General features: G+C 47.8%; 1 protein-coding gene across 1 annotated transcript in view; it reads left to right on the top strand.

Moving 5' to 3' along the window:
• The window catches only part of otog (otogelin), a 65,756-nt gene that overhangs the window by 44,487 nt on the left and 5,414 nt on the right, over positions 1-15,855 (top strand). The window contains exons 29-49 of the mRNA XM_069165660.1: positions 306-584; positions 2,108-2,225; positions 2,435-2,514; positions 2,827-5,825; positions 6,359-6,536; positions 6,712-6,863; positions 6,970-7,059; positions 7,153-7,339; positions 8,479-8,699; positions 8,960-9,098; positions 10,202-10,390; positions 10,631-10,840; positions 10,999-11,103; positions 11,632-11,736; positions 11,838-11,939; positions 12,803-12,901; positions 13,096-13,136; positions 13,634-13,709; positions 14,444-14,622; positions 15,053-15,157; positions 15,597-15,716. Of these exons, the coding sequence (XP_069021761.1) occupies positions 306-584; positions 2,108-2,225; positions 2,435-2,514; positions 2,827-5,825; positions 6,359-6,536; positions 6,712-6,863; positions 6,970-7,059; positions 7,153-7,339; positions 8,479-8,699; positions 8,960-9,098; positions 10,202-10,390; positions 10,631-10,840; positions 10,999-11,103; positions 11,632-11,736; positions 11,838-11,939; positions 12,803-12,901; positions 13,096-13,136; positions 13,634-13,709; positions 14,444-14,622; positions 15,053-15,157; positions 15,597-15,716 (5,774 nt within the window). The remainder of the gene's footprint in view (positions 1-305; positions 585-2,107; positions 2,226-2,434; positions 2,515-2,826; positions 5,826-6,358; positions 6,537-6,711; positions 6,864-6,969; positions 7,060-7,152; positions 7,340-8,478; positions 8,700-8,959; positions 9,099-10,201; positions 10,391-10,630; positions 10,841-10,998; positions 11,104-11,631; positions 11,737-11,837; positions 11,940-12,802; positions 12,902-13,095; positions 13,137-13,633; positions 13,710-14,443; positions 14,623-15,052; positions 15,158-15,596; positions 15,717-15,855) is intronic.

Raw genomic sequence — 15,855 nt, 5'->3', positions numbered from 1 at the left:
AGGCGAACTCTTCTTGGGATCTCTGGGTTTACAGATGCTCCTCAGTTCTCATCATGAGCTCATCTGTCAAAAGTTAAAACCAAAAATGTATCCTCAATGACTCCAGCTGGAATAAAAACTAAACTAAGATCAGCATGAATTGATCAAAACAACATCTTGAACATCGTTATTCATCACGTGAAGCTTTAGCTTGTTCCCCCGTTAAATCAGTCAAATCCTGTCAATGACTTTTGTTCCGTGATTTCTCCTCTTTTCCTCTTAAAGTCCCGTCACACCGGTGAATCATTTCCTTTTCTTTTGCACAGACACATCGCGGGTTTCCTTCGAGGCCGCCAACAGACCGAACTACTTCCTGTCTGCGAGCCCCGGCGGCCAGGTGAGGATGGCCAAGTGGGAGGAGAGTGAGGCATTCTGGGATGGGGCCACCTTCGTCCTCCACAGGAACACCTGGATCCCGGGCTACGACTCCTTGGAGTCGCACGCAAAACCCGGCTTCTTCCTGCACGCTACGTCGCCCCGCCTCCTGCTGCTCAAATACCGGCACACCGACAGCTTCCGCAAGGCCACGCTGTTCAGACTGACAGGTCAGCAGCACACAAACACAAACTCGGCGCCGCTGTAGAGCAGCGTAGAGTGATCGTGTCGCCGCTCACACCTTAATTCAACAATGCAGTTTGTCTCTGCAGCCTCCGAACATTAAAACATCACACAGGACTTTATCTGAATCAATTCAACTTTTTATGTTAAGTTAATGTCAAAATGGAAGTTTTGTCAATTTATCCTAAAATGTGTAGATTTTATTTTGAGACCACTTCATGACTTCAAAGTCTTTTGACTTTAGTTAAATGGATGAACTGTGGAGAGTTCACTCAATTCACTTTTAAAGAAACGGAACTGGCATGTTAGATTTCCCAGCATGCATTGTTTGGGAGTTGAAACTCTCAAGAGGCTCACCTTTTTTTATCGTTACATTTCATAAATTTTTTTATTTTATTGTACTCTATTAATCCCCGAGGGGAAATTCTTTCGCTACAGCAGCATCCCGAGGGGGAGCTGCTGCAACAGGCTGTCACGACCGCGGCGCCAACTAACCTAAGGTGCATGTTTTTGGGTGTTGGGAGGAAGCCGGAGAACCCGGAGAGAACCAACGCAAGCACAAGGAGAACATGCAAACTCTGCACAGAAAGGCCCAGGACTGGATTCGAACCCGGAACCTTTTTGCTGTGAGGCAACAATGCTAACCACTGCACCACCGTGCCGCCCGTTTTTCTATATTTTTTTTATTTTTTTAAAAATTTTTTTTAATTAAATTAAAATTTTTCAGGCAGCAGGGGAATTTAAATTTCCAAGATGTTCGAATCTAATTTCCAAGATTGTTAAGTCAAAACAACACAAAATGACAATTACTTTTGAAAAAAAGTATGTTTTTAATCAGGAACTAAACATTATTCACGTCGTGAAGTTAATGGCTGTTTTCAAAGATTTAGAGCGGCAACTGAGAAAGCCAGATCGGCCCCGAGAGCCAGTCTGGATGAGAAACTCGCAAACACTCTTTGACCTGATACTTTTCTCACATCTACAAAATACTAAGTTCATAACTGTGAGGCACCATGAGAATATAATATACAGGAGTAAATAAAAATATTTTTAAAAAATATAAATAAAAAGACTGCCTGCATAGCCTGCTCACGGAGCAGCCGGGCTAATCACTGACGCTAAAAATACTGCAGCATTTGTTTTTACTTAATGGAACAGGGACGATTGAATTTCTGAATTAAAGGGTCAATTTAGTAGAATTTCAATGGGTTTATTAACGGACATAATACACAGCAAGCTATGATACAATTATATCAGATCTAAAACACTTTGTTCACCTCTTTTATTCATTGTATCTTGAAGAATCAGAAGAATATCCGATCTCAGGTCAGTTTGCTTTGAGTCTGTATGATACTTCTTTGTGTACGAAAGCTTTACGAAGCTGAACTCGTTCCTCGCGGAGAAGAGTTTTAGACTTTAATTTACACCAAGCGTACGATGTTTTCGTGTCACCATGAAGTAAAGAAAAAAAAAAGGTGTGTTTTTGTTTTGTTTTGTTTTTTCCGATCAGGCCCCGGCCCAGACACCCCGCCGGGTCCTCGCTGTCAGTGGAGGTACGACTCCTGCGTCAGCCCCTGCTTCAAGACCTGCAGCGACCCGTCGGCTGAATCCTGCGTCACCATCCCGCAGTGAGACCTTTGACCTTTTTTCCTTAAGCGTCACCACAGTTCCATCAGTGTAGACAGTCGTGCTGTCTTCCAGATGTTGTGTACTAACACTCGTTCACACGGTCAAGTACACAAACACGCAGCGTACTATGAAGTACCAGGATGATGCACTCGAAACAACAGTTTTGTAGGTTTTGCAGTTTCATGGTTGTGTATTTTTGTCTGCACAGAGTGGAGGGCTGCCTTCCCGTCTGCCCCCCTCACATGGTCCTGGATGAGGTCACCCGTCGCTGTGTCTATGTTGAAGACTGTGAGTATCTCCAAATATATATTTTAGTGGGGCCCATTCAATTTTTTTTAGTTCTTACCTTTTCGAGATAGCAGTTTAAAAAGTTTAAATGAAAGTATGATGAATAATAGCGCCAGCCATCCACTAAGTGTTGTTTTAAATTTGACCAAATCATGTAGTCTACATTACGGCGAACCCAAAGTATACCTAACCTGCCATGAAATACGATCCTAAGGAAGCTGTCTGCATCCTCTCAGCCCGTCCCGTGAACTGTGTTTCTGTCGCGCTCAGCAGTTTCTCTAACACACTTTTTTTTTTACTGGCTGTTTTCAGGTATTAAGGCGCCAGTTGCTGTGCTGCCCGTAACGCCGTCTGCTGCTCAGCCAACCCCCACAGCTGTCACTTCCCCACCCGTCACAAGCACCCTGGCCTCCACCGCTCCCCTCAAGACCACCACCACCACCATCTCCACCACCACATCCTCCGCCCCTCCACACGCTGCTGCCACAACTGAAGTCACCACCGCTATTCCTGCCGTGAGCGCTCCAACCACCTCGTCTGAGGCGCCACCCGCCCCCGATGAGCCGACCCGACCGGCCGCCGTCTCTCCTTCTGCAACTCCTGAACTTTTCAGAACAGCGCAACCCCCATCTCCTCCAACAGCGCCCCCTGTTGTGAGGCCGGAGGGGGTGGAGCCGCTGTCAACTACTGTCAGGGTGACGGAGGCTCCGTCCACCACTGTGACGGGTACGGCAGCGGGGACGACCGGGACGCTGAGCTCTACTACCAGCCCATTTGGACCCAGCACCTCCAGGACGAGCGGCGTTCCCTTCGCCATCACGGCTCTGTTCTGGCTCACCTCCACCCGGCCCACTGAGTCCCTGCGGTCTACGCTCTTCAGCACCACTGCTGCGCCCATGCAGCCGACCACCACTGCTGCGCCCCTGCAGCCAACCACCACTGCTACGCTCATGCAGCCGACCACCACTGCTGCGCCCCTACAGCCGACCACCACTGCTGAGCCCCTGCAGCCGACCACCACTGCTGAGCCCCTGCAGCCGACCACCACCGCTGCGCCCATGCAGCCGACCACCACTCCGGCACAGGCAACCAGCTCTGTCGAGAGGCCAACCGCAATCACCGCTCCATCCGATGTGCACCCAACCGAAAAGATTACAGAGGCTACAACACTTTCAGGAGCCATTACTCCGACTGTAACGGCTTCCAGTCCCAGTCCTGCTCCGGCCTCAGAGACTTCCACAGCTACGAGCCGGACTACTCTTCCCAGTACAGCTACCACTGCCTACACAGACACCAGCACAAAGGTTGCAACAGTGGAGAGAATAAGTACAACAGTAGCACTCACCCCACCTGGTTTACCAAGCACCGCCTCCACAACACCTCTCCCAACCTCGCCTCCTGTGGAAACACAAACTGCATCTTTACCAACAGTCTCTTCGGCAAAGACAACGGAATCGGTCACTCCGATCGCACCTCTCACGACCAGTAAAACTACACCGCACACAAGTCCAGAGGCGACGTCACCACCTGGCACCACAGAAAGGACGGTGCACACCATCTCTACTGACCTGACAACTTCTACAACAGATGTTTCCGAGTTACCCACGACGACCCTCGTCCACGTTGGACCGACCACAGCTGCAGCCTCTACCTCAGCCACGACAGACTGGCGAACAACAACAACGCAGAGAGTGACCACACCCGAATCCACTTCATCTAAAATACCCGGAACTACCACGACAATAGCCGCGCCTGCACCTCCGGAGACGACGGACACCGCAACTTCTCCTGTGTCCACCTCCACAGCATACAGTGAGAGGACCTCCTGGTCTGCTGCCGTCCCAGTAACAGAGAGAACCACCATCAGCGCTGCAACTTCACGACCTTCTGAAGTTCCAGAAACATCCGTCGTGTCCGCGGGTCGTCCAGTCACAACAAAACCAATTGAACCACACGTGTCTCCTACAGAAACCACGACTGTACCACTTCCACCCACGACGGAGAGCTCCACCCGCCCCGCGTCTACATATCGGACCTCCGAGCCCTGGCGTCCGCCCCACCGGGAGACCTCCACCACCCCAGTCTACAGACCCACAGTGAGGACAACGCCACAGGCCACTTCTGAAACTGTCATCCATGCGGTGACTTCCACTAAAACCACAGAAGTCCCTCGTTTTCCTGTAACGTCAACGCCGACTGTCACCTCCGCGACGTCAGCTACTGCCGCCGCCACCGCCCGAACCCCGACGCCTCCTGAAATCTCAACCACGGAAACTACAGCCACCACAACCAGGAAACTGGTTACACCCCCGCCTCCTCCTGCACCTGGCACGGCTGAGACACATCTCACCACGGCCCCTGCAGGATCTCCACCCGACATCGTTACCACCACGCTCAGATCAGTCGTCATTCAACCGACGACAGAGACGACACATCCGGTGACGGGCAGAGTGCAGGTGTCAACAAGGGCTACGACCACATCGCCTCCGTCTTTGTCTCCGCTCCACACCGCGACCACCACGGCAGCGCCGAGGCCAACGACCATCTTGGACAAAGTCCCCACGCGGCTGGTGTCCACATCAAGAGCTACGCCCGCCGCAACAACAACCACCACCACCATCGCGCGGACGACCACCGTCAGGACGACGCCCGGAGTTGCCGTGGTAACAAGAGTTACCCCCAGAAGCACGTCGACTGAGAGGTCAAGCATCAGGCCAGTCACCGCAAAGGTAACCATGGCAACCAGGCCATCCCCAGCAACCACCAGATCGACCACTATCGGACCACCGACCGTCCCACTGATCCCCGGGATGACAATCGCGTCAGGAGCGACATCTACAACCGCCGCGACATCTGCCGAGCCGGTCACTACCACCAGCACAACCGAACCCGCCGACACAACCGCCGCAGTTTCCCGCCTGACCACCGTCACCGCTCCGGCGCCCATTCCCACTCTCGCTACGGTCACGGCATCTACAGCCATCCCCACGGCAACCGTCCGAGACACAACCACGTCCCAGAAGACCTCGACAACCGGAGAGACCGACGTATCACCGTCCGCGTCACGGCCTGCGACGCCTCCGCCTGATGCGCCGATCTCCACCAGGACGCCTGGTAGTCCCGCTCCCGCCCCGACTTCACCCCCATCAGCCGCCACGGTCCAAACGACGGTGCCGGACGGAGTCCATCGCACCAGCCCAGTTGTGGCGACGCCCCCAGCGCCGACTTCTCCTCACACACCAGTGGAAACAACCAGCCACACAGCAGAGGGCACGACGTCTGTGACCGCATCACCTGCAAGGATGTGCACTGTGCGTTTCCCTTCTCACACAGCTTCATTTCAGTCTCACAATTTGAACATATTGCTAGAAAAACAAATGTTTTCTGGCCCTTTACTGTTAATTCAGACTGATTTATGTGAATTTGTGGCCAAACAAAAGGAACAGCTAAAAAAAAAAGAAGCACCAATTGCAACTTTAATCTGGCTAAAATATACACAGAAGCCAGTTTAGACTTTTCCCTTCTGTGATTTTCCTGCTTTTATTATTTTATTTCATAAAGCAATACCAACAGCAAATTACAACACAGAGCTTATCTGTGATAAAATATTTTAAGTTAAGTTTCAGACTTTTTTCTGAGTCATATTTAACAGCCAAATCTCCCGAATTTTTTTGAAAGTGTGCCTCAAGTGTTGCGTATTTCATCAAAGACATGCAACACTCAGTTTTGGTAAATTTTGGAAGGTCAGTCATTGCCTGAAAATATTATTCTTTTCCTGCCTTCAAATATCTCCTTGCTCTGTGACTTTGTGGGTTTTCAGTTTTTCCGTTTCGTTTTCGTTCAGCCTCCGTACGCGGAGATCGTCGATGAGTGCACGAAGTACATCTGCGTCAACAACCAGCTGATCCTGTTCAACAAATCCCAGAGCTGCCCCTTCGCCGCCGACCCTCCGAACTGCGGCCTGCTCGGTTTTGCCATTCTGGTGAACGGAGACAAGTGCTGCCCTCAGTGGGACTGTCCATGTGAGGAAAACACAAGAATGAAGGAAACTAAACAGGAATACGTTTCAATGTGACTTTAAAATCCTGTCATCTTAGATTAAAGAAAAATAAAGAAATAAATCTGAAGTATTTCCTAGATTTCTCCCACAGCTCTGTGTTGACGTCTCTTCACTGCCGTGTCTCCTGTGCGTCTCAGGTCGATGCTCGATGTTCCCCGATCTGAACGTGATCACGTTTGACGGGAACAGCGTTGCCATCTACAAGGCTGCCTCGTACATCGTGACCCGCCTGCCCAATGAAACCGTCAGCGTTCTGGTTCAGGAGTGTCCCGCTGACTCCGAGTCACCGGTGAGTCCATATCGCACACGCCGGCTTCTCAAACGTCGCTGATTTGTCGGTGAATTGACCTGATTTTTCTTTTCTCTTCCTTTTTTTTTTTGCTTTGTTTTTAAAGCTCCTCTGGAATTTCACCAACCTGTGTCTGGTGGGGCTCAACATCACCCACAAATCCAATCACATCATCATCAACAGGCTGCAGAGGAGGGTAGGAGCTGGTTAAAGCTGAATGCAGCGGTCCAATACTGACGCCAAAAGAAATCCGCCTGATGACGCCCACTTTGTGTTTTTTTTCTTTCAGCTCTACGTCAACTCGCGGTACGCTAAACCTCGATTCAAAAAGTACGGCTTTGAGATCTACGACACAGGCAACATGTACCTGATCCGCAGCCCGGCCGGGCTCAAGCTGCAGTGGTACCACAGCACGGGCATGATGGTGATCGACACCGACAGCTCCGGCAACAAGCTCCCCACCATGGGGCTCTGCGGTAAGAGCAGACCGACTAGTTGGTCCACTTTAACTGGACGACCACTGACATGATCCTTATTTTCCCCCACAGTGGGATGTTCATCAGCTTTTTGTAACATGTTGGTCACATGTGACGTGGGCCAGGCCAAATCTGTTCATCCAGATTGTATTCAGATTGAGTTTTGAAAGTTTGGACAGAAAAACAAACTTATCCAACCCTCAATTGGAAGTAGTTTGAAATGCGATTCCAATCACATTTCTAGAGATGCGGACCAACACTGACGTCACCCATCGGTTTGTGAACGGCCGCTATTGAAGCCTCGAGTTCGGAATTTGGCCGCCGCCATCTTTGCTAGTTCGGAGCTGTTTGGAGCAGGAAGTGACCATATTTGGGCGAGCTGGGGATCGGGGGGACGAGCGGTGGATCTGACTCCATCTGATTGGAAACCCGCCGACGCTACGTCCCGCCCACCGATAGCTGTAACCTAACTGCACCACAGGCCTGTCCATCAAACAGACACGCCCCCCCAAAAACACTTCGGTGGTACCCCCTCTAGTGGCGATCGGTGGTACTTAAAGCACTTCCGCATCGGTCTCATTTTTCAGGGCTGGAAGCTTCGTCCACTTTTATATACAGTCTATCCATAACAACAGTCTGTGGACAGACACCCCAAGAAATGATCTGCTGGCACTTTGCTTCTGTGTTGGAAAACAGCGTCAACAGCGTACCCAGTTACCACAGCAACCCATGCAGCTTGGTTAGTGAGGTCTGGACAAACCAAATCTGATCCCCCTCACTAGCAAACAACAGTGCAGACGGTCTGATTTGCCTGCCGTCTGAACAAAGCCAGTGGTAGTTGTAGCTTTACTGGCCACAGCGACAAAATGTGGCAACCATTACTTTGAGAGTTTGAAGAGGAAGCGCTAGAATGGATCAGCCGGAGGGATGCATTTCTTCAACTGGACACTGCTGTCATTAGTTGTTTTACTGTCGGTAAACTGGTCCCTAACAACTTAAACCTCACACCAACTGTAGCCCCTCCCACTACGTAGCAACCAGTCACAGGCAAAGCGTCCCTCCCACTGATCCAATCTTTCCACCACGTACGACATTTTGACGGGGATTTTGTGAAACCCTCCCGTCGCGCCCACCTCTAGGCTTCTGCGACGGAGACCCGTCGAACGACCTGACTCTGGCCAACGGCACCACGGTGGGCGCGAGCGAGGACCCGGCCGCGTTCATCGACAGCTGGCAGGTTCCCAACACCACCAGCTACATCAGCCACAGCCGCCGCCGCGAGCTCAACTGCTCCACCAGCGACTGCTCCAGCTGCCTGGCCATGCTGCAGATGCCCTCCTTCACCCTCTGCCACGCCTTCGTACGTTAACCCATCTGTTCCCGGGTTTCTCTACTCACAGAAGAACTCAGTGTCTCTGCGGTTTTCCAGTCTGTCTGAAATCCAAAGGGACTTTAAAAAAAGGAAAATCCTGATTTATTTAATCTATCAATTACTTTTGGGGGATTTCAGAATAGGATGTTTTACAAATCAGAAAAAAAAGATGCTTGGTAGAAACCTGGATATATTCAAGCTCCTAAATTCATCAATAATTAGAGTATTTATTGTTTCTTTGTTTTCAGGTCCCACCCAGCACGTTTTGTGAGGTTTGGGTACGAGACGCCGAGTACGTCAACAACCAGTGTGTGGCGCTGGCTGCCTACGTGGCTTCCTGCCACAAGTTCAACATCTGCATCGAGTGGAGAGGTCCAGATTACTGCCGTAAGAGTTCTGTCTGGCATTAAAACGCACACAGATTCTGGAATGAAGCAAAAGCTGCTGCAGTGACTCCACAGTGTGTGGCGGTCCCTCTGGAGGATCGCGATGTTGCGATCGCAATAACAAAATAAAAAAATTCAAGCAATCTTGAAATTTGACAAAATCCAAACAAAATTTTACGCAAAAAATCTCCTCAACGGAACAATCATAAAGTACTATTTCAAAACAAAGCTCATTTTATTAACAAAAAAAACCTTCTAACTTACAATCAGCAAGGCTCTCCTGCCTCCTCCCACCGGAGAAAACCCGAAGTGACGGGCATCGTGGGAAACGTGGTCTCTTCGTTAAATGAGAAAAATTGCATGTTAAATTAGTCTTTTACACACGTCAAGTTGGAAGAGACTTCATTTTGTTTTTATGCGTACAACAGGACTTTTAATATTCATCAAACAGCATTTAAAGCTCTTATTTTGACAGCAGATGTCTGTTCTACGTCACTTTTATGAATGTTATTCTTACTTTGAGCCCCATAGTTCAATAAATACATTTAAAAAAAAAAGATTTTAACTAAAATACATCTGTGATGTGCAGCAGGATTATTATCACAGGAAGTTATTACATATTACTCTTTTAGTGCTTTAGTGCTTAAAAAATAAAAAAAATAAAAAAAAAATTATATATATAATTTTGTTTCCCTGACTTGCAATTTTTTTTTATAATTCCTGCAATTTTACTGCAAACAAAATCAATCGACAAATGAGTTGGCAATTTTTGAGAAAATCTGCCGTAAAATGAAACATTTGATCGCAATAATAAATAAACAGATATGGTTAGATATCAAAATAAAAAAAGTTGGAGGCTGTTCTGACTTTCATTGGCCGCAGGTTTTCTCCAAATGAAGGTGCAGTCGATGCCTTTTCACGAGCGATCCAGTCGAGGAGTTGTGTGACAGAATAACTGTGGATCTGCGGGGTCTTCAGGCTTTAAATGACGTTGCAGCCACATCTTGGATCACCATTCAGCACAATCCGGGCACTAAAATCTGATCAATCTCTTTTAAATCCAAGTGCAACGAGTTATTGACGTGTTTGCGTCTCTCTCTGCAGCGTTCATGTGTCCCGGCGCTCTGCGCTACCAGGCCTGTCTGCCGGCCTGCACGTCTCAGTCCTGCCCCAACCACGACTACGATTCGGACCCGGACCAGTGTTCGGGCCTGACCGAGGGCTGCGTGTGCCCCGAGGGAACGCTCCTCCACCGGCCGTACTCCGCGCTCTGCATCCCGCCCGACAAATGCGGTAAAAGCTCATTTTACTCCTCTGCACCACAGGGCAGGAGGTCTCGTACCGACGGTCATGAAATTAGACACGAGACTGAAAAATACAGTACTTTTTTTTTAAAGTATTTTTTAAAACCACACACACACACACACACACACACGTACGTCTCGGTCCTTCTGTTATATCCTGATAATCAGTCAGTCAATCGTCCAGGTATTTATATCTCCCGTGTGCACGTGTGTGTGTGCGTGTCTGCAGCCTGCACCGACAGCTCCGGCGTTCCTCGCGCCCACGGCGAGTTCTGGAAAGCCTCCAAGGACGCCTGCTGCATGTACCGCTGCGACAACGACACCATCCTCCCCGTGGAGTACAACTGCTCCAGCATGGCGGCGCCCGCATGCCTTCGGGCAGGGGAGGTGATCATCAGCCTGGCCGACGACACCAGCTGCTGCCCGCAGAAAGTTTGCGGTGAGGCCACGGAGGCGGAGGGCAGGGAGGGGGGATGGGGGGGGTTCCTGAACACACCACATGCATGTTCACGTCACGTGTTTTTATGAAACAAAATTTTGAAGGAAAGACATTAAAATAATATGGTTAATGAGATGATGTGATTTGCGGCTGCGCAGTGTGTAACCAGAGCCTGTGTGACCAGCTCCCTCCTGAGTGCAAATACGGGGAGAAGCTGGTGTCGTACTACAGACTGGACTCCTGCTGTCCGGACTACGTTTGTGGTGAGTTTTAACCGTTCGCACACTCTCTGATCAATAGTCTCTCTCATTGGCTGAAACGTACACATATACAGAGACTGGTTATAAAAGTGTTCGTAGCTTCCGGGTCTGACAAATGAGGCCGATGCGGAAGCGCCTTAAGCTTGCAATACCACCGAGGGCCACTAGAGGTCGGCTAAAAGTGAATCTTTACAGTTCGCCAACGTTAAAAATGTGAGCATTATAGATTAAAAACTGCTTTTATGTCACAGATAAACAACAATAAAAACAGACACTTTGTTCTTTATTGCAGAGAGTAAGATGAAAGTGTTAAAAACGTGTGACCGTAATAGTAATAATTTAGATGTATTTTAAGGTGCATTTCGTGGCTTTTTCACTCATTTCTAGTCATCTTTTCTAAGCTAAGCTAACCGTCACCTCTTCTTTGCTTCGTATTCACCGTAGAGCTAATTCTCGGCAAGAAGGCGAGTAAGCATATTTCCCCAAAATATGAAACTATTCCTTTAATGGTTTCCAACTTGTGTGTTCCAGAGTGCGATCCTGAGCTCTGCGAGTCCGACGTTCCCACCTGCAGAGACGACCAGACTCGGATCGCCACCAGAGCCGACGGCAGCTGCTGCCTGGCCCACATCTGCAGTCAGTTCAAAAAAAAATAATGAGCGTCTTCGCTCCGCGGCACGTCATCGGCAGGTCATTGTAACGTCATCCGAGTGGTTAATCACGCGTGTTCCCCGCAGTGTGCTCCTCCTGTCCGGAGACGCCTCCTCTCTGCCGGGACGGCGAGGTTCTGACCGTTGACGGCAACACCACGGATCGCTGCTGCCCGGCCTACCAGTGTGGTCAGAGCACACACACACACACACACACACACACACTTATTTCAAAATTTAAAACAAATCCTTTCTCCATTTTAAACGAGCTTGAACTGACCCTGTTTCCAAAAAAGTTGGGACGCTGTGTAAAATGTAAACAAAAACAGTAAAATGATCAAATCATTAAAATATTCGGAGAATCTGAAGAAATCTCCGTACACGAGGGAAAAGGCTGAAAAACGTCGACCCCTGAGACGGCACTGCATTAAAAAAACAACAGACACAAATCTGTCGTGGAAATCACTGCATGGGCTCAGAAACACCTCCGAAAAACATCGTCCGTGAACCCGGTTCGTCGCTGTATCCACAAATGCTGGTTAAAACTCTACCACGCAAAGAAGAAACAATATTAAAACAATTATTATTAATAATATTTCAATAAATAGGAAAACAAAGTGTCAGGTGAAGAAGTCGGAACCATAAAAGAAGCAAAATGTTCTGTTTTGTTGGGGTGTGCAATTATATTTGTCTCTGTGGCTTTTCGATTCTTTTTTTTTGCATTTGCTTAAGAGTTCGTGTATATTACATGAATATATGAAATATCAATAATAAGGAGAATAGAGTTGGTTTCTCTCTCTGACTGTTTCATTTATTCAGCAACATTAAATTTGCGAAAACTGAAAAAATTGAAATAAAAATATAACATTTTCTTTTGTTGAATTTATTTGCAGGCATAATGAATATTCAGTTTAAACCTTGCTGAAATGCTCGTACTGATATGATATACCTGTGATAAGTTAGAACTGACAAATGCTATTGGACAGCTCTGAATGCGTTAATGACCGGCATGGTGTTGCTTTGTGTGTGCGTGTGTGTGTGTGTGCACACAGTGTGTGAGCCCTACAGGTGTCCTCAGCTCAGCTGTGCTGTGGGGATGTCGGTGGTGTCCGTGTCCAGTCCAAGTCGCTGCTGTCCGAACCAAACATGCGGTACGACTCCCCAAAACCAGCCACAACAGAAACATCAACTTCAAAAATAATTCAGCGTCACGACTTGCTGAGTTTGATTTGAGCTTCGTGCAGCCTGAAATTAAACTGCCTTTAAACTTCTTTTGAGCTCGTCAGGTGAAATGTGGAGATGATGATGAATATTAATAATGTTTTTTTCTTTTGTTTGTTTCCAGAGTGTTCCTGTGAAAAGATCGCTTCCCCAAAATGTGGCCTGGTATGTCCTGACTTTCTTATATTCAGCTTTTCTAAAAGCCAGAAAGTATTGAATTTACCACCAGATGATACACATACCCATAACTGTCATGCATTTGACTACATTTGATTTCACTTCACAAAATTCTTCTAAAATTTCCGCTACACTGTTTCACATAAAAAGCAAAAACACAACAATTAAACAAACAAAACAAAACAAATATGATAAGTTATATTACATCAGGCCTATTTCGAGTCCTATTTATTACAACCCCATTTCCCAAAACGTTGGGACGCCGTGTGAAATGTAAATAAAAAAAATAAATAAAAAAAAAGGAATGCTAAGATTTGCAAATTACACCCTCCAGGCTAAAGAGGAGAGGGACCATCCAGCTTGTCATCAGTGCTCAGTTAAACAGCCAGCATATGTGACGGTACAGGGATGCAGTCAGTGGTCGCCTTTGTGTTTTCGGTGCATTTCCGTGTTTACGTGACGCCGGTTCCGTGTTTGTTCCGCAGGGAGAGGCCGCCCAGCTGGACCGGGCCTTTCTGTCCGACCCGCAGAACCACTGCGCCTGCAAGAGATACAAGTGTGGTGAGTTCCCGGTGGAGAATTGAAGCTTGGACGTAACGCTACGTTCAAATGTCGTCGTATTTACCGCGCACGGCGAGAAGAGCCCGTGTGAACGGCGCCCTCTTGTGGCGTTCACGACGTCGGAGCGCTGAATTTTTCAGACTCGAGTTCACGAGTTGTGACGTTGTTTGCCGACGAAATGTCAGAGGTCACGGAAGTTCATGTTTCGTTGGATGTCAAGATGATAAATTGTAATTTGAGTCACGTAGAGTTCGTCTTCATAACTTAGATAATATTCTACGTCTGAGGAAAATGTCGATCTTCCCAACGACCTCATCTTTTCCCTCTTTTACCCCAATGTTAGCTTGTTAAATTGTTCGCCTCTGTGGCATATTTTATATCACGTCAACACAATCTTGAATTCAACTTTATATTTCAAGCGAACGTGGAAACTGATTCACGATTACAAGCAAAAAAAAAAAAGAGATAAATACAGGCTTACGTAGCGGGAAAGTAACGAGAAGCAGCACATTTAGACGTTTAATATCAAAATACTTTTGTTTATTTTAATTGTAGGAGATTTTAATTGAAAGGCCGCCGAGTTTACTGTCATTTATGTGTCAGATTGACTCGGTCTTGAAATTGGGTTCAGTTTCTTTGTGTCTTTCCCAACTTGTTTGTGTGTGTGTGTGTGTGTGTGTGTGTGTGTGTGTGTGTGTGTGTGTGTGTGCGTGTGTGTGCGTGTGTGTGCGCAGTGCGCGAGGCGGTGTGTGTGTTGGGCGAGCGGGGGGTGTTGCGGCCCGGTCAGACCCTGGTGGAGCACGGAGACGACGGCTTGTGTCACAGCCGGCAGTGCAGCCGCAGCCTCGACCCGGCGAGCGGCTTCTACCTGCTCCGGACCTCCAGCATCAACTGCTCCGCCCACTGCCAGCCCGTAAGACCATCGCACGCACACACACACACACACGCACACACACACACACACACACACACACACACACACACACACACACACACACACAGGGAGAAACGAGTCTGCTGAGGTGCTCGAACTCTACGGCTTTAAGTCAATTATTCATCTCCATCTTTAACGTTGTTAACTTCAATGTTTACATAAAAACACGGAAATAACAACATGTTGTGATTTGGGGGCTTTATAAATAAAATTGAATTTAATTGAATTAATACCTTCAGCAGAGCTTCTATCTGTGTTTTCAAGTATTGCGGAGATTGCTTAAATGTGCGTGCATTGCAATCCCTTGGAGGGACTCATTAGTTAGTTACTTCATTCAAACGCGTTCAGTGGCTCTTCAACGACCGGGAACTTCTCCGTGAAAGCAACGTCGGATGTTTGCGTGTTTCAGAATCAGATCTACGTTCCTCCCAAAGACCAGTCGACGTGCTGCGGAGTCTGCAAGAACATTTCCTGCCTCTACGAGCACGAGAACGGGACGACGGGCCTCTATAAGGTAGGAAGATCCTCTGGGGAACAAGTTCCAGCTATGCTGTAGATTCTAGACATCTTCTATAGATTTTTTTTGTTTTGTTGGGGTATATATATTCTATTAAACAAAATCCAACTGAATATTTATTATTCAATTTGATCTTTTCATTCATCGTTAATGTTAAACTGGCTCAGTAATTATCCAAATGTTTTAGTAATTATAAACAGTTACAGTCAGCTTTCGCATATTTGAGTTATTTTTAGCCTCCGTTCAACAGTCAGTCCTAATTTTAATGGCTTATTTCATCAAAATAATCTCAGTTGGGTTAATTGGGTGTTAAATGTGAGAAACGACGCAGTTAGAATTGGGGCCGATCTCCAATCAGTCCTCCCTTCGATCCCTAAACGTGGTTTTTATTCCGTGTTGCCGTAAGAGGAGCCGCTGATGTTGTCGATGTTTTCAGCCGGGAAAGTCCTGGGTGTCCAACTGCGTGAAGTTCGACTGCACGGACACGATGTCCGGACCCACGCTCATCTCCTACTCCTTCAGCTGCCCGCCCTTCAACGAAACCGAGTGCATGAAGGTCAGAACGCAGCCACACACACACACACACACACACACACACACACACACACACACACACACACACACACACACACACCTTAAAAACCTTTTTGTCACATTGACTGAGTATAGAAAGAGGAGAAGAAATATTTACACCG

The sequence above is a fragment of the Embiotoca jacksoni genome, unplaced genomic scaffold (genome assembly GCF_022577435.1).
Source record: "Embiotoca jacksoni isolate LCO1_2020_lvr unplaced genomic scaffold, fEmbJac1.0.p SCAF_35, whole genome shotgun sequence".
NCBI lineage: Eukaryota > Metazoa > Chordata > Actinopteri > Embiotocidae > Embiotoca > Embiotoca jacksoni.
The sequence above is the reverse complement of the archived record's forward strand: the minus strand, read 5'-3'. Positions and strand labels throughout refer to the sequence as shown.